The following is a 25,811-nucleotide window of genomic DNA, read 5'->3' as shown; positions in this document are numbered from 1 at the left end:
GTTAGTCCACTTTTGCTCTTTTGACATTATAAAAAACACTTATTTGTAAATTGTACAAGTCGTCTAGAGCTAAACTGTTGAATTTGGCCATTTTATAATGCATTCAGTCGATCACTAGGTCTGGCAGGAGTACTTTTAGCTTAGCTTAGCATAGATCACTGAATTGGATTAAACCATAAGCATCTTCCTCAAAAATGACCAAAGTGTTAATTTTCAGTAGTAACATTGACTGATTTTCACTCGCTGTATAATATCATTGCGCCTGATGCAGCCAAGGTACGGCAGCAAAATGCAAAGTTCTTGATTATTAAGCTGAAATGAGAGAATAGTTATTCCTAGCCATTTGGACTTAAGAAATGCCAACTTTTCATTTTCTGTCGGTCTTACTACAGAATGTAACTACAGAAGAGTCAAGCCTTACAAAAGTGTTTGGTCATTTTAGAGTGGGATGTTAACTGTCTAATCAGATTCAATGCTCTATGCTGCTAAGCTAAGCAAAAAGTGCTCCCACCATACCAGGGGCCTCATGTGGGAAGACTTGTGTTGAATTAATACTAAAACATTGTGCATTCCCAGTATAAAAATCAAATGTATGAAACACTGCATACGCGGAATCCCACACATATTCTCTTTGTACAAGCGAATTAATGTGAAACTGAGCGCAACATGCACGAGCGCAAAACCCCTCCCTGCCTCCTCCCCATGTATTTATGGTAATGACTCCACTTTGGCAAAACCAAATGAAAAAGCAATGGCAAAAGCAAGCAAGAAGAGAAACTTCACAAAAAGTGAATTGGAGGTGCTTCTATCGGTGGTAGACCGGAGAAAAACTGTGTTATTTGCAAGTTTGTCCTCCGGAATTAATACCAAAAGAAAAATAGAGTGGGAGAGTTTAGCTGACGCGGTTAACGCAGTGGGGTCTGAACATCGCACTGAGTGATTTAAAAAAGAAATGGTCCAACGTAAAGGTGCAGGTTAAGAGGTGAACAGCGTCAAAGTGTGGACCGAACAGGCGGGGGAATGGGGGATGCTGAACTAACACTCTTTAAGAAGAGAGATGCCTAAATTGTGGGTAACACTTTACTGTCTGGAGTAGTATTCGTGTCTGTGGGAGACACAGATGTATTAGAGGAACACTTTGTTAGGGCGCTATATCTTAAACTAGCCAACATTGCCATAGACTAAGGGTTGTATACATTTGCAAATGCTTTTACAGTATATGTTCTAAATCACATAACTGATATATATATATATATATATATATATATATATATATATATATATATATATATATATATATATATATACGCTTTTTACATGTGTTGGTGCGATATTTTGTAGTGTGCAATTTAATATAATTGCCTCTAGGAGTCACCAATGGAAATAAAACAAACACACACAAGAAATACACGTACGCTAGACATGAAGTTGGCACAGCAGACCACCGCACATTGGTGTACACAAAGTTTTTGTGCGTATGCAGCATTGATACATGAGGCCCCTGGAGATCAGCTGAATGAATTAAAAAATTGGTAAAAAAAAAAAAAAAAAAAAAAACTAGTGGAGTTTCACACATTTTAACTGCTTGTAATGAGACTTTATGACATTCCCTGAATGTTGTCAATAAATTCTTGTGGACAGGATTCTCTTCTCTGTTCTGTGACAAGTTAAATAATGTTTGTAATGTTAAGGATAATGCTTAAAAAAAACAGTATTCACTGTAACATTAGTGTGTCATGCCAAAGAGAATAACTCAAATTACAGCCACATAAAACAATCCCTGCATCGTCTTCATTATCAAACAATCATAAAAGTGTAATTGTAATTTTCTTATGTGTTGACATGATGCTGGTAAATGACAGAGCTTGTGAATAAAAATCCAGATGATCAGGTCTTTTTTTAACGGAAAAAGTGCAGCCCATATTTACATATTGCTTGGATGTTTGTAATCAGTATTTTGCTAAGTATTTCAAACTTTCTGTTTTAATCAAAGATGGAAAGAATATCTTTTGAAAATGAGGTTTCTAGCTGTAGTTTATATAACAGCCACTAAACATTATAAAATAAAATAATAGCATAACTAATAACAAGGTTTTCTAAATATAATTATAAAGCTTCTTTAATAATTCTGGCCAGTTTTGTTTATTTTAATTGAAAAGTATTAGTTTATACTTTACGGTATGGACCGTTGCTGCTAATGATATTCATTCAGACCCTTGCCACATACTTTATCTCCATCGCCATGTGCTGTTCATCAAAAACTATTTTTTGTAGAGAATAAATTAGTGTTAAATTAGTTTTGTAGAGAATAAACTGTAGAGAACAAATGTCATTAGAAAATGCATGGAGAACAAATAATTTAGTATAAAAACTATTTTGTTGAATTTTTAATTAAAATGTGTGCTTGCATTCTGAACTCCAGTGTTCCTTTATTAATAAGACTGTTTACAGACACAAAAGTATGCTGATAAATATTAAAAGTGTTTTTTTTTTATCTAAAATTCTAATTAAAACCGGGGGAAATGATGTTTGAGAGTCTTAAAATTTGCATACTTTTTTTTATTTACCCGATAAAAGATGCATATATTAGCTTATTCACGCTGAACATCATTCATTTTAAAGTTGTCTAACCAGGTTGTTTAGTGGTTGTGTTTAACCACTTACCTAAATTAAAGCTGTTTTGGTGAAATAAAGAAACACTGCATTACTATTTACAATTATTAATTTATCAGGTACTTCTATCCAAAGCAACTTACAAATTAATCATATCCTGAGCACTGAAACTGGGCCACAGGCAGAAGAAAACGCTAAAATAAAGAACAAGGTATAATGTAACCCTTTTAAATATTCAACTTAAAAAAACATTCAGCTTCAAACCGGATAATGCATGTTTTCTAAATGAAATATAATTAACTTTACATTTGTTTTTACTATTATATATATATAAGCAATATCACACGAGTAGCAGTGCGATATGGCTGTGTCCCACCAGTGGCGATATACAGCCATATCCCACTGTATAAAAAAGAAATTCAAACATGAAGAGTCTAATAATCCCTTTGTATGAGGAACTGCTTTTTTTCCGCCATTCCTGCAGCTGATGTCAAAACAGCAAAAGCTGTTACTTATTTACCAATGTCACTTTAGAGCTAGTATTTGAATGATTCTCTAGCATAATATCTAAAGTGATGAAAAAAACTGGTCATTTTGGTCACATTTATAAAGCTAAACAGCATGAAATGCCATTAGTCTACAGAAATTTCCCAATATTTCTCTGTTGCGATCAGGAAATTGCAACAGCAAACACTACCAGATTACAGGCCACTAAACACATATGGGCATTTCTTCTTTCTGTTTTTTTTTTACTGAATAGTAACAGTCTGCAGTAAAAAAAAAAAAAACAGGAGACTCATTAGAAACAAACAGATGGCCAACCAAAAAGGGTTATACAAAGAGTGGCCGACACTCAATACAAATATTCCTGATATGAGTCCCATCTCACACTCAATACACTACAATTACTATGGTATAAATCTAGCTATCCAACATAGAAAAGAAAGAGATCGACTAAGAAAGTCACTCACCAATTTCAGAATGTTTTGATCAACTGTACTTTGCAAATACACAGATCTTTTCTCCTCAAAGGGCTTATTATGCGGTCTCTGTCATCATCTATTATATGGACAACATCAACATCTTTGCTCTGCTCAGTATGACGGGCTGATTAATGTCGATGCGCTGTATCTCAGAAATCAGAAATATTTAAAGGGTCACGAAACACCAAAACACATTTTTTGAGCTGTTGACAGTCGTATATGTGTCCCACACTGCTAAAAACACTATTAAGACACCTATATTTCACAAAAAAAGTGTAAATTGGTTGTTTTTGCGTTATTTCAAGCAAATTCGTACTTCCGGTTTGAAACGAATTTTTTAAGCTGCGTCACGGCCATGACATAATAGCCTGTATTCCAGCGTGCAGACTGGGCGTCTGTGCCAGAGTGAGTCTTATTACGTCTTACAGTGTGATGCATTAATGCATGAGTAAGGCTTGGTTCAAACCAATCAGCGCGCTCTATTGTGCAACTTCATTAATATTCATTACTATCACCGTGTTTTCAGGACAGAGACGCCACGTTGTGTTGGCAAAACAAGCGTGAAGTGTTGCTTTTATAGTTTGCTGCAGTTAAGTCTCATTTTCATTTTCTCTCTGTGAGAGCTCAGAGTCACGTGTGGATTAACAGTGTACGCGACGCGCGACAACAATAACTTATGTGTCTAAGGAGGATTATTGTTTACCTGAGAGCTGTTCTCATCTGCAAATGCTGAGATCTGGATTCGCTTGTAGTATTCTCTTCATAAAGACGCGGCTTTAGTTGCTGGTGATTGTCCTGTCTCTACAGATTTGGTAAGTGAGCGACCACTGCTCTTTGTTTATTCAGTTTGTTCGTATCTAACAAACTATTGCACAGAGTGTAAACACGTTAGCACCACAACCAAACTTTAACCTCGTGTAGGGTTTTTACCACATTTAGTGACCGGAATAACAAGCGCGGCTTTCTGACACTACCTGTCGTGTGCATCTAAGTTTCTGGGAAATGCAGAGGTTTTTTTTCTCTCATTCGCCGTGCGGTATAAAACATTGCATGAAAAATACACGCTTAGAGCAACTCCTCGAATCAAATATCTCGTGTGTCGTGAGGGGCATGAATGAATTCCCTGAATGAAAGAGCCATACTGCAGTTAAAGTCCACCATTTAATAATTTGGCAAATAATTCGACTACAGATGTCCATGTAGGTTAAACACCATCACTTTCTCCTGTATGTGTGTGTGTGTGTGTGTGTGTGTGTGTGTGTGTGTGTGTGTGTGTGTGTGTGTGTGTGTGTATTTTAACTCGGAAACTCGCGCGTGCCCAAATAGACACTCCCACACCATCCCACTTTTCTTCCTCCGACACTCCCCCCTAAACAGAGCTGGACACGGCCACTTTTCTGACTTTTTCCAAAGTAGAGGTGTGAAAACACCCTGCTGAAACGAGGGGGTTTCATGGCCCTTTAATATAGGCACAGTCCTTATAAATAAACTGTATAGTTGTAATCTAAACAACTACATTCTCATCTAAAAAATCTCAAAATGTAGTGAGTTTATTGATTTGCTGTCACTCTATGTGGGCGGAGTACAGAAGGGTAAGGCAGCTTTAGGAGTCCTGATATTGCATGACTATTGCACAAATATCGCAAGGCTATCAGCCAATCAGATTCGAGAACCAGACAGAACTGTTGTATAAACATACACACTTGCTCTACAATTCAAATCCTTGCATGAGCAAAATATTCAGTAGGACATGTGCAGGTTTTCAGTCCTTCTGTAATCCCACTCAGTGCTTCTAATCCTTCGCATAGAACTGTGAATGGGTGCCCATCAAAACAATGATTGAGTAGAGCACACGCAGAACTACTCCAGACATTACACAAAATGTTTCCATCCGGCTGAGAGCCACTACAAATCACATTTAAAGTGACTGGAAGAGTTCCAGAAGCCAATAACAAGCACAAGTCTCCGTCAGAAATGCTGCCCGTGAATTAAACTGTTATATTAAGAGCTGAAAGCAGGAAAAGCACTTAAGCCTTTGCTTCTGTCTGTGTCACGTTGAAAGGTAGGGGTTAATGAATTGTACAACCTATATTGTAAGTTCATGGCTGAATGCTAAAATGGTTTGATGAAATAAATTGTCAGAATAGGAATACAATATTTTGTACTACAGTGCTGTTAAAGGAGCGTGTTTGCATGGCTTAAGGTGGTGTTTGGGGAAAAAAGCAACAATAAAACCAACAATACAAGCTTTCTCAATGAACATTTAAATTTAAAACACTTTTAGTAAAAGTAAGTAATAAATATTTAAGGAAAAAATAAACGCTCTAGTCCTTAACCTTTGACAGCAAAGGCGCCATATGGTGGTTCGGAGGCTCTACACATCATGCACACTCTGCATATAGGGAGGACTGGCTCTGAGTGTTTCAGTGCAACAATCTATTGGCATCAGCTTCAAGACAAATTAAAGTCACTTTCAGCTAAACAAAATAATGAAAACAAGCCTAAAGCCTCATCTATCCCAATTAAGCTACTGCGTGTGCCCCTGTCGTGCAGTCCAGAAGGAAGGCTTCATCTCAGTTAATGGTGTCCAAGCGCTCGGCCTCCCTGCTGTTCTGCAAGCCCGGTGTTACCTACTGCTGTCGAAGTGTTTGGTAGATCTGACCCGACGCGAGGCCGAGGGCACACCTCATAAATAAACGAGTCCTGGCTCTCCTCTCTGCTCTCTGACAAGACAGCAATGATACCCAGATGGCTCCCACCAACACCCTGGAAGCAGATCCTAGGACTATCAGCAAGGTTAATGAATTCTCCTTATTTACATTAGCAAGGCAGGATGGGGCGAGAAGAGATGAGGCTTATTTATTGTGAGTTTTGACAGACGATACGGGGAGGGGCAGGGTAATCATCATCATAATTTTGTTTGTTGGGGACTCTACACATGGAGACGTTCATCCGCAAGAGACCCAGGCTTTCAAATTGCATTTCGCCTGCCATTAATCAGGGGACGTAGACAGGGACGAATCGGAGTATGACAGTGGGAGCATGTTTTACTGACAATCAGTCACGAGTGAATAGCTTCGCTATAAAAGAGTCCATATGAGGATAATAGGAGGAGGATTGAGACATACAGAAGGGAGAAAGAGGGACATATAATTGGGAAACTCATTGAAACTTCCTTTTTAATGCTCTATGAAAGAACTTTGTCCTTATTATTGTGACAATTTCTGAGCAGACATAAGAAGAAATAAGGAAAACGCAACCGGTCAATGTGCTTAATGAGTGAATAGGACAAACAGTAAATCAGATCAGGCCTTTAAAAATAATACAGATCAAAAGTTTGGGGTCAGTAATGCTGCTCGTTTGAGCTTTCTATTCATCACAAAATCATGGAGAAAAATGTGTGCTCGGTCAATTTTAGACTGCACTCTGTCCAATATTAATATTAAGAAATGTTTCTTGAGAAAGAAATCAGCATATTAGAATGATTTATATTGGACATATGACTTCCAAGTGTAGCTTTGTATCCTATCTCATGAAAGATACATTTTACAAAAACATATTAATATAGAAAACTCTTATTTTAAACAGAACATATCACAGGATTGTGGCATTATGCCTTGTGTCTATGGCCAAATCACAGTCATGCTGAGTAAGGCTTATCACTAAGTTATGTATATATTTACCTTTAATTTGCCTTCAGACAAACTCTTTGATCTGGAAAAAATAAAGATTGCACAATTTTACACCCAAAACCAATTTTAACTTCTTTTCAAACAAAAATCAGAGCAAGCAGCAACAGCCAGAAGAGCTGTCTAAGGTAAGGCTATTGAGCACTGAACAAACTACAAGAATCTTGAGTACTTTTGCTATGTTTTGTTTTAAAAAGTAAATTCTACTAACTTAACATTATAAAGATTACGCATTACTAGATTTTACATTATGAGTATATATAATAGTAGGTTCATGAGTTTATATATTACTAATGCATAAATACTGCTATGACTATACAATACTAAAAATCTTAAAAAATCAACCAAAGCTCATTGTGAAAATATAGCTCCGGGGACGTTTCTGGAGACCGCGATTTACGTGGCCAAAGGTCATATTTCATTTTTTCAAGCGAACGCTACGGGGTAGTTTGACGCCGCTCCTCTTCGCGCTCGCCGGCTGAAAGCTCACCTCCCTGTGGAGGGCTTTCCCGCCAAAATCAGTTTGTCCGGTTAGCTTATCGTGTACGTCAGCGGAGTGGAGAGCCGGAGAGAAGCCTACTGCGACGACGGCGATGACTGGGTCCGAGTCTGGGGAAAAGCGGTTCCAGAAATCAGGTAAGACAAAAACAGAATCCAAAAAATAAAGCGAATGAGTTTATAACAGGTGGTGAAATGTGGTGAAATCCGAAATCACAGTCAAAATCAGATGAGGGCTTTTCTTTTTCTAGACAGCTTTTGCAAATCGTTGCTTGGGTTTAGGGAAGCAAGCAGGCGGGCAGTCAGGTCAATCTGTAAAACCGGTTGGGTTTAGGGAAGGAGGAGGGTGGGTCGGCCGATTGGCCGGCCGCCCAGTCAATCATTCAGTCAGTCGGACAGACAGACGCTTAACAGCGGCCTCTGGCGGCTTTATGCGAGAGCAGCGCGGGTGAGAACGCAAGAGGTAAGCGGTCAGCTGGTAAGCTCAAAAAGGAACAGCGCCATACTGCCACATAGCAAAGACAAAATGCAACCACATGTACTTTAGGCTACATAATTTGCAATCTCCTGAAATGTATATACGTAGAGCTACGTTTTCAGAATGAGCCTATGTTGGTAGTATTTGAATAATTACAGTACCTCACTGTCATGACAATTTCTGATTGACCTCTTATCAAATCAGATTCAAGGACAAGAGATACGTTTTCTGTTATTGGACTGGAGCAGCCCGCATCCAAAGCAACTGAGAGATGAGTGATCCAACAACTTTTCATCATGCAAAGGTAAATTATCATGAGAAGTTTCAACTCATGTTAGAAAATATAAAAGCCAGAAGAATAGGCAGGAATGAAGGAAACAGGAATTTTTTATTATTATTATTGGGTTGAAGTCAAGTGCTGGAGGAAATTCTATTTTAAGTTGTCTGTCATGATTTAACATTTACTCATTCATTCATTCTCTTTTCAGCTTAGTCCCTTTATTAATCAGTGGTCACCACAGCGGAATGAACCGCCAACTTATCCAGCATGTATTTTACACAGCAGATGCCCTTCCAGCCACAACCCAACACTGGGAAACACCCATACACTCTTGCATTCACACACATACACTAAGGACAGTATAGCTTATTCAATTCATCTATAGCGCATGTCTTTGGACTGTGTGGGAAACCGAAGCACCCAGAGGAAACCCACCCAAACACAGGACAGAACATGCAAACTCCACACAGAAATGCCAACTGACTCAGTCAAGGCTTGAACCAGCGACGTTCTTGCTGTGAGGCGATCATGCTACATAAAAAGTATAGTTTTTTGCATAATTTCTGTTCAACCTCTAATGAAAACATAATAATAAACTCATCTTTTTTATGACTAAAACAATTTCGACATACTGCCTATAAAATGATAGCTCTCAAGAAAAGGTTTCCATACAACAAAATAAAATGGTTTCACATTTCCAAAAATAAACACATAAATATATGATGATAATAATAATAAATAAAAAAACGTTACATGTTTGTTTACCACTTTGAAAAGCAAGCCTAAAACTGTGACAGATCCTGAGTGTAAAGCAACATAAGGGTTTAGAAATGTAGCACTATAAATAAACAGGCACGGCTGCTTTGCTCATGGTCGGGGTGGCGTACAGGGAGTCTGTTCTGATCTCACCTTATAATGTTATTCCATCTTTTATTTGAACTCCCCTGCAGCCTGGAGGCTTTCACCAAAACATGTCGTGCCAATGCACTGAACTTTCCCCAGAGCAGAAATCACTAAAGAGTGGCTGTTGGACAAGGAAGAAAACCATGCACCCTACAATGGTTTGCATCCATCCAACTGTTTTTCAGAAGTGATGGGTTCTTGCAAGACCTCCATTTGGCAGAGAAGCATTACGACAAATATGATTACTGTTCTCACATTGTAAAATTGTGATAAGCGCAGAACTTTCAACACATTTTTTTCTACTCCGCTGAAAATGTTCTGTAACATATTTGTGTATCAGAATGTTCTCAGAATTGGTTTACGTGAAGTTAACAACTCTTCAGATCACTCTACAAAACATTTGCACATAGCATGGTTCCTGGCTTTGTGCCTCCATGCTCACAAACTAAATATTATTTTCTGCACTGATCACACAATTCTGCATGCAAGTCTTCAAGCACTAGAGTAACTGCAGACTCACTGTGGCACTAGAATTTCTTGAATGATCTGAGCACGGCTCTGTGAAATCACACAGCAGGAGAGCACTCTTTCAAAACTTACCTTAGAGCCTTACATCTTACAAGTGCTTGTAGGATGTTTGATCCAAAAATACTTATTTATTTATTTTTTTATAGAATAACACACTGCCTGAATTTTCACAGGAAATCTGAACGTTGAAAAATGTTCACAACATGAATGCATGAATCTGAGATTAGGTCCATTATAAATAACTACGGTGAATACATTAGATATTGGGAAACATAATGGTGCAATAACACATGTAACTACCAAAAATAGTAGTTTTGTTGTTGTTTGCAAGTGAACTAAGTGAGAATAGTCTTGCAAAAATGTATTTTTTTAATATTTACATAACAAAGAGAAAACTGCAAGTGATTTAAAAGCCAGACAAGCACAAGCAAATGCTTAAATATAAATATTAAACTCTTCAAGCAGGGACTAAATTCAGGCTCTTTTTGTATAAATGCAATGATTTATATTATATTCTGTAATTATATAGTAATTGTATATTAATAATTCTTTCTAATAGTAAATACACTATTGTTTTTTTATATTATATTATATTATATTATATTATATTATATTATATTATATTATATTATATTATATTATATTATATTATATTATATTATATTATACTATATTACATATATTATATTATATTATATTATATTATATTATATTATATTATACATTCATTAATTTTCTTTTCGGCTTAGCCCCTTTAATTATCTGGGGTCGCCACAGCGGAATGAACCGCCAAATTATCCAGCACATGTTTTACACAGCGGATGCCCTTCCAGCTGCAACCCATCACTGGGAAATTTATTATATTATATTATATTATATTATATTATATTATATTATATTATATTATATTATATTATATTATATTATATTTTTACATTTTATTAATATTATAATTTATACTATTTTCAATCTATCTATCCATCCATCTATATTTCTACCTTTATAAACAGCATAAAAGTATTCTCTGTCTTTACTGTCATTGCATAGACCCGTATCCAGGCTGGTGAAGGGGGGGGGGGGGGGGGTGGGGGGGTGTTTTTTTCTTAAAAGGTTAACACTTTTGCACTTATTCGCCTAATTTTCTATTTAATTAGGGGATTTAAATACTGCAATCACTGACATTTTAAGCAATCTATAGCTGGATTAGCTTGTTGGATGGTCATCATAACCATATGCTTTGATGTACTAAAAACATTTCCTAAAGCTTAAGAATAAAGAAATATGAATAAATACTTATTTTTTATATGTATATTTATATTTTTATCATATTTCATTAGAAAAAAATAGGAATCTGTTAAAGTTTTAAATTAAAAACTAGCCTTCTGTCATTTATTAGGCAAATAACAAAATGAGCCAGAACATTCAACTTTCCTCAGTCAAAAATTGGGATGCTGAATTTGCAACCCAGGCTCATTCTGAAAACATAGTCCCATGGGCGTTTCTGGAGACAGCGAAATACATCCCGGGAGGTACTTATTTTTGCAGTTTTTGTTTTTGCGAATCCACAAGAGGCCGATGTGTGCTCTTTTTCTTATCTTAAATGTCTTCCGTGAGTGCCGTTTTGCGCCCGCGCAGTTCTCGCGTAAACCCACCAGAGGCCGCTGTTGAACGACCGTCTGTCTGGCTGACTGAATGATTGACTGGGCGACCGGCCAATCGACTGAACCAACCTCCTCCTTCCCTAAACCCAACCAATAATTTACAAAAGCCGTCCAGAAAAAGTAAAGGCCTCGTCTGATTTTTACCATTTTTTGGGATTTTACCACATTCTCACCCTGTTGTGAACTTATTCACTTTATTTTTTGTCTTACCTGATTTCTGGAACCGCTCTTCCCCTGACTCAAACCTGGTCGTCGGGGTCGTGGTCAGCTCCTCTCTGCGTCTCAAGTACACGTCGACGTACACGATGAGCTAACAAACTGAACAAACTGGTTGTGGTGGGAAAGCCCTCCACACAGAGGTAAGTGGTCAGCCGGTAAGCGCGAAAAGGAACGGCGTCATACCACCCCTTAGTGTTCGCTTAAAAAATTAAATGCAGCCATACGTATCTACGGCTACATAATTCGCAATCTCCAGAAACGTTCACAGGACTACGTTTTTTAGAATGAGCCTGGATTGTGAATGTGGGACTGAATTTGGGGCAGAACGCGAAGTCACACCGGAGCAACATCAAAAGCTTTCTTCAATGGGTTATTTTCCTAGGCAGTTTTACAATTTATTATGGCATTCCAGTCAAAACAGAACAAATGAGGTCATGTATGAGAAAAATTCTGGACAGAAAGACACTCGATCAAGCAGCCCAAAAGTGTGTGTTGGAACTGTGTGTTTGTGTGTGTTGAATTTACATTGAGGGGACCAAATGTTCCTACATGTAGAGCAATAACAGAAAATGTTGACCTTGTAAGGACATTTTTAGTCCATAAAACAACTCATAAGTCACACAGAATAAAGTATTTTGAACATGTAAAAATGCTGATTAATTCCTGTCAGGGTTGGATTTCGGGATAGGGATTCTGATAGGATATACAGTGAATAAAGTGACAATTAATTGTCTCCCCTAGTCCTGGGAAACAACTATACACCTTGAAACACAGAGACACACACACATAAACTACGACCAATATATTTTATTTACAAAATGATTTCCAATTCACCTTTACCCTATATTTTTGGACTGTGGGGCAAACCAATGAAAACCAATGGAAACCCGGACAAACACTTTCCCGTTCTTTTGCTTGTATAGGCATAGGTGATATAGGCACTTTTTAACAAATGAAGTAACATATAATCTAAATGCAATAACTAACACTCGTTATATTGAATGAGGAGGACATAAAATGGCTTCAGAAAGCATAAAAGTCCCCTTGTTCGCCCCTACGCTCACAATTGACCAAGAAGTATGACGGCATCAAAGCAAATACATTTCTGTGTCAATATTGTTGATCTCCTGAATATATGGTTATGCCTTCACATCACCCTCAAGGGGGATCACAAGTACAATGATACGAGTTTCCACTAGAAATGCTCTTTAACTGAGCTGCAGTGATGAGCCGTTGATGGGGCTCCTCCTGCTGTTGTTCTGAAATAATGGCCAACGGCAGTGCCACAAAATTCTATTAAACATATCTTTTGAGACGTATCTCACAGCCTAACATTTCTCTTCAGGCTCCAAGACTCCAAGACATAACTGCGAGATTCATCTCTTTTCGTGTTATTCCAGCAGGCTCAGCTAGGTTTGCTGTGGGAGCTTTTTAAAGTGGGATTTTTGTAAGCTTGTCAACAAAAGTTCTCCTAAGCCTGTCTAGATCAAACTCTAACCCTTTACACCACCAGAACATGAAGAAAGAGGAACGGAAAGACCCATCAGGCACTGAGATTACCACCTGCAGGTCTGCAGAAACCAATTTGGGCTTCTCCTGTGGTGTGCTCAGACTGACTTTAACAAATGAGCTAAAACTTTTTGTGCACCAAGTAGGAAATAACATTTCAAAATGGCACAATATACCGGATAAGCAAATACGTTATGGTCAAAATTCATAACTCCCATGATTTGAAAATGACTTGAGCAGGGTAAAGCTAAAGCAAGACTTGTTTGTGGCCCCAGGCAGAGCCAAACACAGCAAGGGTGGGATTAATCACGGTTAGAAAATCAATCATGGGTGCAGAAGACTAGTAAAAATCAATATGACAAATGTCCCTGATGGCATTCTTCAGCAGAGGACAGAACGTTATAAACTACAGAAAGACAAAAGAACCATAAAGGACTAGAGAGAGTCCAAACAGACAAATCCCCACGCTCTCCAACACATTTGTTTCTACCTCATTCTGTCTAAATTTGTCTCTCTTTTTTTAATGCTTTTCTTTTGAGGTTAAACAAATCACACAAACCCAGCTCAATACTCAGGTTCAGCTGTCCCAGATATTTCCCACTGGCTTCACCTTTGCTCCTCCCAAAATTAGTTTAGCAGCTCTCTGTTGTGACTGTTGCTATCCCAGCCATGTGTTCTTCAGGAGCAAGCAGAGCAGCTAATGGTGCCATCCAGATGGGTAGATTTAAAAACACCTACTGCTTTGCACAAGGTGTTTCACCCACATTTTCCCCATTGTAATGCAGCCTAAATATTACTGAAATACACTATGGCTGCATCCAAAGTCGCCTTCTACTCAGTATGTACTGAATTTGAATTCACTGCTTGACCGTTAGAAAAGTACGTTCTATTCAGTATAAATGTGAGTAGTGTGAATTGAACTCAGATGTACTACATCCGCCATTTTGTCATGATCACATGACCTACCCACGTCAGTTACACTGATTCACTCCCATTTATGAATTCTCTCACAGTGCATCATGAGGTAGCTTAGCAAGCATCGGATGCGCACTTCAGAATCTCGCCGGAAGTAGTTGCTCTTCGGGGTACTTCACACATACTGTTTTTTTAATTGTATGAATTCACATACTGTACTACTCGGCTCGCATACTGTAATATATAGTATGGAAGTATGTGATTTTGGACGAAGCCTATATGTGCTGTGATGAAAACCTACATAAATAAAAGCAAAATAGGTTTTTGGCAATAATAACATAATATAAAGCATATATACACTGTCAGAAAAAAAGTACAGTGAGGATACAATTTTGTTCCTAGATGCAGCTGAGGAAGTTGAGGAGGAGGCTACTGATGTAGAGAAGGAATCTACTGATGTTGAGGAAGAGGCTACTAATGTTTTTGGTTTTCTGCACTGTTTGCATAGCAATTTGAAGAGAAACTCTGCCTTCGTTTTGAAATACAGAGAAAATGTTGATGACGAATTATTTATTATGACTGAGTATTTTGGCTAAAGACAAACCCTTTGGACTTTCGCTGTACTTGATGTAGCCTGTGTAATGTGTTTATAGGTCTTAAGCAGTAGTCTTTTGGTCTTTGTAGTAGTGTAGATTATTTACTGCACAGTGACTGAAAATAGTTTTTTATTTGATATCTAAACTGTTCTTTTTACTGTTTTAAATGTCGTTGATACTTGCTGTATAAATTTATTATATAAATTTTTATTATAATAAAAAAATTATTATAATAAAAATGGGCATCTGTAAATCTAAATATTGTGTTTGTTTATTTGCGCATGCAGTCACCAAAGGATCAAAATGCCGGAGTCAGTACCCTAAAAATGCAATATAATATAAGGTACATTTTCTTACCTTCAGTGTCTATAATTTTGTTCCTTGAGGGTACAAAATTGTCCCTTAAATGGTACAAATGTAAAAGGCACAATTTTTTTACCTCTTAACAGAGGTTTAAAATGTGCCCTTTCAGGTACCACCCCAGTGACAGGCAACTTGTGCCCTAAAAGGATGTACAAACACTGGTTAAAGATTAAATTGCTCTATTTAAAATTTTATTTAATTTTCACAAAGCTATTTACAAACATGTTTTCACTTAAACAAGATGCATGTGATCAGTCAGTTCCTTCAAAATGGAAAAACAAAACTGCTTCTAAATTAGTTTTTAAAATCAGTAAAAAAATAAATAAAAAAATAAAGAAAGAAAAAAGAAAAGAAAAGAAAAAAGAAAACAAGCTGAAAAACAGATTTTGAAAAAATGCAAAAATGAACCCTCCAAAATTTGGAAAGCTATTATTTGACATTACCTAACATTTCTACTAAAGAAAAAAACTCACAGTCAAAATAACCTGAATATTCCCGGATATTTTAGTGTAATGAACTGCACTTCTTCTGTAATGTGTTGTGAAATTACCATAAGATTAAAAGTGTTAAATTAAAATTCTGAAGATGCTTTTATCATCCAAGAAGTACATTTGTGAACATGGCAAGCTCATGTAATTTGCATGTCAAAGCTACAGGAATGGACACTAAGCTGACATCTAAGCAGCTGAAATCATCCCACAAGAAGGCACAAGTGTAGCAAACTGGGTGTATATGCTTCACAGAAAGAAAAAATATATATTACTCATCGTTTCCTATGCCAAAGTGGGGTTAAAGAAAAGGCTGAGTTGTATTTTTTTTTTTTCTCCAGGGCTCATAAAAGTCTCAGTATGATTAAAATCATCACAGTGCTGATACAGATACACAGAGCTTCTAAATCAAGTTAGACCTCAACAGTCATCTCAAACAACCACCTTCTTTATTCCTTCATGTCCGTTTGTCCAAAACATATGTCGATTGTGTCCAAACCCTATTAAAAAAAAACAGTATATGCGGGTTAGGAATGTTATGAAACATGGTTTCTTAGCTAAGAATCTGTTAAAACCAGCTTAAACCAGCAACCATGCTTCAAAACCTAACCAGCATATGCTTGGTTTTTTTTCTACAAAGTACACCATTGCTGTTCTGATAGACTACGTTTACACCAATGATGGACGTTTACACCAATGATGGTGTCAATGATGACACCAATGATTCGATTTTAATTTGATTAAGACAATACTCTGATTAAGAGTCTTTCACGTAAACAGCGATTTTTGATTAGTTTAATCAAATAAAGGTCGTAATCGAACTAAAGAGAAATCGAATAAAGACATGTGGAGTATGTCGATTTTAGTCGCATTATTGAGACATGTAAACACCTTAATCAAATTATTACCATCATGTAGAACTTTTCGCCGTGTTTTGCAACAGGATAGTCCACACACACACACATGCGTGCGCTGCACCTACCGAGTCAGTGCAGACCAGTATCTCGTTTGACAAGGAGGGCGTGCATGAAATGTTCGTGAATGAAAGTGACAGTGCCAAACTGCAGTTAAAGTCACTAAAATGATTAAAGCAAATTATTCGATTACTGATGTCCATGTTAGAAACTATATGCAAAACACAAATCATAAGATCAGCATTTTTTATCTGTTTATGCATATAATAACAATATCACTGTGAAAAACCTTCAAAATTAGCCTTTTTAGAAACAAAATGCCATTGTAATATACTTCAAATGAATGCCCAAAGCAGAAATATGTCCTAACAAAACATTACAGACATTATAATCTATTAAAAATGCACTAACATTATTACTTATACATTGTATTTGAGTAAACACATTCATATTCAAAATATATATTAATATGTATGTATAATTTTGATATTAATAACAATTAGGTTAACTGGGCAGGATAGGGTAATTAGGCAAGTTATTGTATAGTGAAGGTTTGTTCTGTAGACTATTGAAAAAAAAATATAGCTTAAAAAGGCTAATTATTTTGACCTTAAAATAGCTGTTAAAAAATTTAAAACTGCTTTTATTCCTGTCAAAATAAAACAAATAAGACTTTCTTCAGAAAAAAATATATATATTATCAGACATACTGTGAAAATCTTGATCTGTTAAACATCAATCAATCAAGGGGGGAGGGGGGTAATACCCTACATAAATAAAAGCAAAATAGGTTTTTGGCAATAATAACATAATATAAAGCATATATACACTGTCAGAAAAAAAGTACAGTGAGGATACAATTTTGTTCCTAGATGCAGCTGAGGAAGTTGAGGAGGAGGCTACTGATGTAGAGAAGGAATCTACTGATGTTGAGGAAGAGGCTACTAATGTTTTTGGTTTTCTGCACTGTTTGCATAGCAATTTGAAGAGAAACTCTGCCTTCGTTTTGAAATACAGAGAAAATGTTGATGACGAATTATTTATTATGACTGAGTATTTTGGCTAAAGACAAACCCTTTGGACTTTCGCTGTACTTGATGTAGCCTGTGTAATGTGTTTATAGGTCTTAAGCAGTAGTCTTTTGGTCTTTGTAGTAGTGTAGATTATTTACTGCACAGTGACTGAAAATAGTTTTTTATTTGATATCTAAACTGTTCTTTTTACTGTTTTAAATGTCGTTGATACTTGCTGTATAAATTTATTATATAAATTTTTATTATAATAAAAAAATTATTATAATAAAAATGGGCATCTGTAAATCTAAATATTGTGTTTGTTTATTTGCGCATGCAGTCACCAAAGGATCAAAATGCCGGAGTCAGTACCCTAAAAATGCAATATAATATAAGGTACATTTTCTTACCTTCAGTGTCTATAATTTTGTTCCTTGAGGGTACAAAATTGTCCCTTAAATGGTACAAATGTAAAAGGCACAATTTTTTTACCTCTTAACAGAGGTTTAAAATGTGCCCTTTCAGGTACCACCCCAGTGACAGGCAACTTGTGCCCTAAAAGGATGTACAAACACTGGTTAAAGATTAAATTGCTCTATTTAAAATTTTATTTAATTTTCACAAAGCTATTTACAAACATGTTTTCACTTAAACAAGATGCATGTGATCAGTCAGTTCCTTCAAAATGGAAAAACAAAACTGCTTCTAAATTAGTTTTTAAAATCAGTAAAAAAATAAATAAAAAAATAAAGAAAGAAAAAAGAAAAGAAAAGAAAAAAGAAAACAAGCTGAAAAACAGATTTTGAAAAAATGCAAAAATGAACCCTCCAAAATTTGGAAAGCTATTATTTGACATTACCTAACATTTCTACTAAAGAAAAAAACTCACAGTCAAAATAACCTGAATATTCCCGGATATTTTAGTGTAATGAACTGCACTTCTTCTGTAATGTGTTGTGAAATTACCATAAGATTAAAAGTGTTAAATTAAAATTCTGAAGATGCTTTTATCATCCAAGAAGTACATTTGTGAACATGGCAAGCTCATGTAATTTGCATGTCAAAGCTACAGGAATGGACACTAAGCTGACATCTAAGCAGCTGAAATCATCCCACAAGAAGGCACAAGTGTAGCAAACTGGGTGTATATGCTTCACAGAAAGAAAAAATATATATTACTCATCGTTTCCTATGCCAAAGTGGGGTTAAAGAAAAGGCTGAGTTGTATTTTTTTTTTTTCTCCAGGGCTCATAAAAGTCTCAGTATGATTAAAATCATCACAGTGCTGATACAGATACACAGAGCTTCTAAATCAAGTTAGACCTCAACAGTCATCTCAAACAACCACCTTCTTTATTCCTTCATGTCCGTTTGTCCAAAACATATGTCGATTGTGTCCAAACCCTATTAAAAAAAAACAGTATATGCGGGTTAGGAATGTTATGAAACATGGTTTCTTAGCTAAGAATCTGTTAAAACCAGCTTAAACCAGCAACCATGCTTCAAAACCTAACCAGCATATGCTTGGTTTTTTTTCTACAAAGTACACCATTGCTGTTCTGATAGACTACGTTTACACCAATGATGGACGTTTACACCAATGATGGTGTCAATGATGACACCAATGATTCGATTTTAATTTGATTAAGACAATACTCTGATTAAGAGTCTTTCACGTAAACAGCGATTTTTGATTAGTTTAATCAAATAAAGGTCGTAATCGAACTAAAGAGAAATCGAATAAAGACATGTGGAGTATGTCGATTTTAGTCGCATTATTGAGACATGTAAACACCTTAATCAAATTATTACCATCATGTAGAACTTTTCGCCGTGTTTTGCAACAGGATAGTCCACACACACACACATGCGTGCGCTGCACCTACCGAGTCAGTGCAGACCAGTATCTCGTTTGACAAGGAGGGCGTGCATGAAATGTTCGTGAATGAAAGTGACAGTGCCAAACTGCAGTTAAAGTCACTAAAATGATTAAAGCAAATTATTCGATTACTGATGTCCATGTTAGAAACTATATGCAAAACACAAATCATAAGATCAGCATTTTTTATCTGTTTATGCATATAATAACAATATCACTGTGAAAAACCTTCAAAATTAGCCTTTTTAGAAACAAAATGCCATTGTAATATACTTCAAATGAATGCCCAAAGCAGAAATATGTCCTAACAAAACATTACAGACATTATAATCTATTAAAAATGCACTAACATTATTACTTATACATTGTATTTGAGTAAACACATTCATATTCAAAATATATATTAATATGTATGTATAATTTTGATATTAATAACAATTAGGTTAACTGGGCAGGATAGGGTAATTAGGCAAGTTATTGTATAGTGAAGGTTTGTTCTGTAGACTATTGAAAAAAAAATATAGCTTAAAAAGGCTAATTATTTTGACCTTAAAATAGCTGTTAAAAAATTTAAAACTGCTTTTATTCCTGTCAAAATAAAACAAATAAGACTTTCTTCAGAAAAAAATATATATATTATCAGACATACTGTGAAAATCTTGATCTGTTAAACATCAATCAATCAAGGGGGGAGGGGGGTAATACCCCGCGTCGTCGCGATTTACAATAATTGAAAATCCACCGGCAACCACAATAATCAAACTCTTGGGAACAACTGTGGTCGGAACCAAAGTTCACACGTCTGTGTTCTCTGAACACCTCTCAAGCGGTGGACTACTTCATTCTGATTGCTTGCCGCCAATGTTGCCAACTTAGCGACTTTGTCACTAGATTTAGCGACTTTTCAGACCCCCCTAACGACAAATCTAGTGACTTTTTTGTGTGTTAATGGAGATTGTTTTAGACTGTCATTTGTCTATACTGTACCGTCCCTACTCTTCTTAACGAGCTGTGTGTGATGCCGCCGGCCCATCCCCCGCCTCACAGCACTGACAGGCGGCCCAGTCAGTCTTCGTACGGCAGCCTCTCCCACCTGCAGCCCGAGAGCAGATCACCCCTCTGTGTACCGACGACAAATGATTTAGCACAGGCAGTGTGAAGGTATTTCCCTTGTAGAGTCAAACCGATCTACTTCTACTTTATTTTACCAATTTAATTGGACCGTTTATTCTTTTCTTGTTCACAATCACAGATATTTTAGTGACAGTTTCTGAACTTGTCTGAGTTTATTACATATGAGAGATTACTGCACATTCACTACACATCTATAATGATATACTGTATTCAAACAGCAATAAATTTAGTTAAATAAACATGCTTATATAAAGTGTAGTGCAATTATAAATACCCCTTTATTAACCATAGGCTGTTAAACAAACAGAAACGGTAAAACGTGATGACGTCAGTGATATGCAAATTGACGTATGACGTATCTCCCCTCCCCTCTTCTTTAGCGATCCCTGCAGGGGGGCCTCCGCATTTTGCGCTACGCCACTGGTAATACCTTATGTATATACAAGTTATTCACAAGTCTTTACATTTTTGTAAGTTTTGCAAATTAATGTTTGAAAATCCTAATAGTTTGGTTCTCTAAAATCTGCATTCAATGCATCAAGAACACATCCGTGTGGACTCATGTGCCTTTTGTACTCCTATGTATTTATAATGTACATATTGCTGTTGAACATTGATGTTCTTAAATTGCCTATTACTAGAAGAATGCAGGATCAAATGAGAATACATATTGACAACCAGGCAATGACTTATAGCAGTAGTTTACAATGTAGAAAGCTTAAGGCTAACATATCAATCAATCAATCAATCAATCAATCAATCAATCAATCAATCAAGCCTTTATTTTTCACTACACTTTCGTATAGCGAAATTTGGACCCCCCAGACCATAGACAAAACATCACAAACAACTTTTCAGGGGAGACAGATCTTAGGAGGTAGCATTTAGAAACGAAGAAAGATACATTTGGACAGTTAGGCTAAAAAACACCCCCTCAGCTTGCCCTTGATTAGGACAAAGTGAGAAAAGGGAGAAAAACAGCCCTATCTTAGCATAAACACACCGGCAAGACACAACATAGACAGAAGGGATGGGAACAGGGGTAATGGAAAACAATCCGTTGAGTGCAGGCAGCCAACTGGCCCAGCAGCCATTTCCGGCACAAGTCACAGTCCCGCCCACGCCCCACGTGGGTAAAAGCACACGATATATATATACATATATATATATATATATATATATATATATATATATATATATATATATATATATATATATATATATATATATATATAAAGAGTTTAATTTCACGGGGGCTTTAAAAGCGATACAATTTACAAAACAAAACATCAAAATGTATCGTGCTGGTACATGAAAGTACTGTTATTTTTAATGAGACTCATCCCTTGAGCCAGTTATATGCCTGGATCCCCACAGGGCCAAGAGAGAGAAAGCAAGCGATTATATTATGCACGGATGTCAACAATCCACTGGCATGGAATTAGTAAAAACCCTCATTTAGAGAGCATTTTATTTTAAGGCATATTGTGAGCAGAGCAAAACCCTGCCGTATAGATATACATATCTCTCACTAAGCAGCACACATAAAAAAATATGTTTAAAGCATGTCTAGCATGCCAAACACAAAGTCAACTGTTACTCTGTCCACTTTATTACTTGAAAGTAAACAATGTGAAAGTGTCCTACTCACCCCCCAGCCGTCTTCCTGACTGTCAGCAGCATCCCCATGCTCAAAGGGGTTGATAGAAGAGGAGAGGTGCTTTTTAGGACTGGACCCTATCCCTTCTGCCTGCCTCTCCATATCTGTGGAAAGACGTGGCTTATTGAAAACTTGATTTAAAAAAAAAAAAAAAACACTTGGTAACACTTTAGATTGGAGACAACAATTTACACTTTAGAATGATAGTACATTAGTTAATGTATTTAATAACATAAACTAAATGTGAGCATTATTTTAACATTAATGAATGCATTACTCAAATCCACAGTTGTGCTTGTTAACATTAGTTAATGCACTGAGTTAACATGAACAAACAGAAACTAACGTGATTTAACTTAAATAGCATTACTAACATTAACAAACAAAAATAAATACCATAATAAAGGTATTACCAATAGTTTGTTCATGTTAGAAAATCCATAATTGAAATTAATTAATAAACCATTATTTTAAAGTGTCACCTTACCTGGTAAGTAAACCTGATACTTTTTTATTGTAATATAAGCATACATATATTATAGAAAACATATGTGTTCGCATTTAGAAACAATATAACACATTCAGCAAAACAAAGGGGATGACACTTCACTTTATTTTAATTTAATTTCAATGTTTTTTTTTGTTGTAATTCAATATTTTTATTGTATTTTGTCCAGATAGTATACAAACATATAAATGTATATGAAAAATAGAAGTACTATCAGCAAAGAGATGACATCAAATATATAGTAATAACAAAAACAAGACAACTGCAGAACTCTTGAATCAAACCTTAAACTCTTTTACCAACATCTAAAAATCATCATTTCCATCTCCCACCCCTCCCTGTTTCCTAAGGCCTACAATGGTTATGGAAATATGAATCAAGACACAGATAAATAAATAATAAAACAATTGAAAAAAATAATAATAATAAATAAATAAATAAACAATAAAAATAAATAATGAACTAATTAATTTTTTTAATTAACTAATTTAAAAAATAAATAATAAATGAATAAATAAATGAATAATAAAAATAAAGGATTAACAAATTAAAAATAAATAAATAAACATGTAAATAAATAAATAACATAATTAATTAATTAAATATTTTTTTTATTTTTTTTTATTTATTTTAATAAAATACATAAATAAATAAAAAATAATAATTATCTAATTAAAAAATAAAATAATTAATTAACAAATATATATGGGTAAATATAGAAGAAAAAAATATAAAGTTAATACTAAAAGACTCTCTTTCTCCCTTTTGAAATTATAGTCAGTCGGTCTGATTCAATTCATTCGGTCAGGTTCTCAATGACAGACACTAAAGTCTCAGTTTCTCGATAGATGTAATGCAGAACCTCTCTAATCCAGTGTTTTGATAATGGTGGGGACATATGTTTCCATTGGAAACATGAGGAGAATTAAGCACCTGGGGAGCAAGGTGGTAAAAACAATGATGCAGATTGTTGATATTTGTGTAGTTGGGGTTGTAAGATAGGTGCAGTCAAAGGATCAGGAGTGATGATTATATTGAGGGCTTGATAAAGAATTAAAAAAATATTAGACCAATTGTTTGATAATTTTGAACAGGACCAAAACATGTTAAAGTAATGGCCGGTGACTGCTTACATGTCACAGGCATCGCTTCTGTCCTGAAATATTTTAAAAAGTTTGGCCAGAGTGAAATGGATCCTATGTAGAACCTTACATTGCAATAGGGTGTGTCTGGCACAAATAGATGAAGAATGAACTAAACCGAGAATGTCTTTCCATTGGTCCTCAGAAATCTCAATACCCAGATCTTGCTCCCACTTTAAGTAAACTAGTTGAAAATTGAAGCAAAGAAGCTATTCTAACACAATTGTAGATATCAGCCCTCATGGACCTGGATTGAGGTTAAGAATTTGATCAAGCTCAGATTCGGTGGTGGGGGCAATTTGAAAAATGAGGGAACAGTTTTTGAACAAAATGTCTTACTAGAAAGAAACAGAAAATATCATTATTATTAAGGTTAAATTTAGTTGCTAGGAGTGAAATGAAAAAAAAATGAGGAAAGACCTTTCATTGACCAAGTATCAAAAACACGGTTTAATAAAGTAGGAGGAAATAAATGGCTATTGGAGATCGGCATATGAATTGAGGCAATATGAAAACCAAACTGTTTTCTAAACTGCTGCCAAATTTTCATAGTTTCAATAACTTACGGGTTGCTTAATGTTTTGTATTTCAAGAAGAAGTTTGGGTCAATGTTTCATTTTCATAATAATTTTGATGCAAGTGTTTTGTTCCATCATGTTGTGTTTTGCTGTTCTGTTAATAGATAAAAAGGTGATGTAAGTAGCATACAAAATCAGGCTGTAAATAAAAGTGGTGTTTCTTACCCCTACTTTCTTGTACACTGTAAACCCATTAAGTTAAGGTAACTCAAACCATTAAGGGAAACTGATTGCAACAAACCATTTAAGTTAAAAAATGTGTCCTAATGAGTACTGTGAACTTAATGCATTTGAGTAAATGAAGCAATTTGAGCACAGTAAAACCCAATAAATGTAGAGAACTCAAACCAACTGAGTACTGTAAAACCCAATAAGTTAAAGCAACTCAAACCGTTTGAGAAAACGGATTGCTACAAACCATTTGAGTTGAAAAAAAACAATCTATGAGTACTTTGAACTTACTAGATTGAAGTTGAAGTAATGAGGTATTTAATTAACTTATTACCTTTACCACTTTTTCAAAGAGTTCAAAACTTTTTTCAAAATAGTAGATTTAACTTTCAGTAAATTTTGGGTTAGCTACACTTTTTTCATTTGACTGTTGGGTTTTACAGTGTAGTGGCCATTGCTACATACTGTATAGGTACACTGTTCTTATAAAAAAGTATAGTGTAAATTATTTTACTTATGTAATTTGCTGCTGCATCTAAAGTGTTGCATTTGTAAAGAAAGTGCAGAACAGCGTGCAGACGTCAAGAGTAACAATCTGCAATTATTTTATATACATTCATTCAAGATGGTTAAAATAAGTCAAAATTGATTTGAAATGGTCTTGAAACATGGGAATTTGGGAATAATGAATGCTAGAGAAAGAGCGTGTGAGAAAGAAAATGAATAATAAAACAAAACAAATAAAAGCACTGTACATTTAATATTTTCCATCTTAAGGAACTAAAGAAAAAAAAAGGAGAGGAAAATTGGGGAACTGTATGCTATTTTATCAGTCTAGGCGCAGGGTGCCTGTCCCACTGCATCTGGCACTAACAAGATTACAGGCTGGCAGATGGAAGACAGATAAAACATCCCCTTTTTCCTAATTTCTTCCATTTAAAATCTTTTTATGTGACTAATGGGTGGTTTCACAAGTTGAAGTCTGAAAAGCTTGAAAGGTTGTCAGTGTCATGTGTTGATGGGGGAACAGCAAAGCCAAAGCCGCAAGGACACGAAAAACCATCAAACATGACGAGAAGTCATTCAGAC

General features: G+C 35.6%; 1 protein-coding gene across 4 annotated transcripts in view; it reads right to left on the bottom strand.

Annotated features, from left to right (window-relative positions):
• The window catches only part of b4galnt4b (beta-1,4-N-acetyl-galactosaminyltransferase 4b), a 205,774-nt gene that overhangs the window by 101,833 nt on the left and 78,130 nt on the right, over positions 1-25,811 (bottom strand). For all 4 annotated transcript variants that reach the window (XM_087261772.1, XM_087261775.1, XM_087261773.1 and 1 more), the window contains one exon: positions 22,315-22,427. In XM_087261772.1, the coding sequence (XP_087117898.1) occupies positions 22,315-22,427 (113 nt within the window). The remainder of the gene's footprint in view (positions 1-22,314; positions 22,428-25,811) is intronic.

This window comes from Danio rerio, chromosome 7, assembly GCF_052040795.2.
Source record: "Danio rerio strain M-AB ecotype USA chromosome 7, GRCz13ab, whole genome shotgun sequence".
Taxonomy (NCBI): Eukaryota; Metazoa; Chordata; class Actinopteri; order Cypriniformes; family Danionidae; genus Danio; species Danio rerio.
Note: the sequence above shows the minus strand (reverse complement) of the source record. Positions and strands in the feature narration are given on the sequence as shown.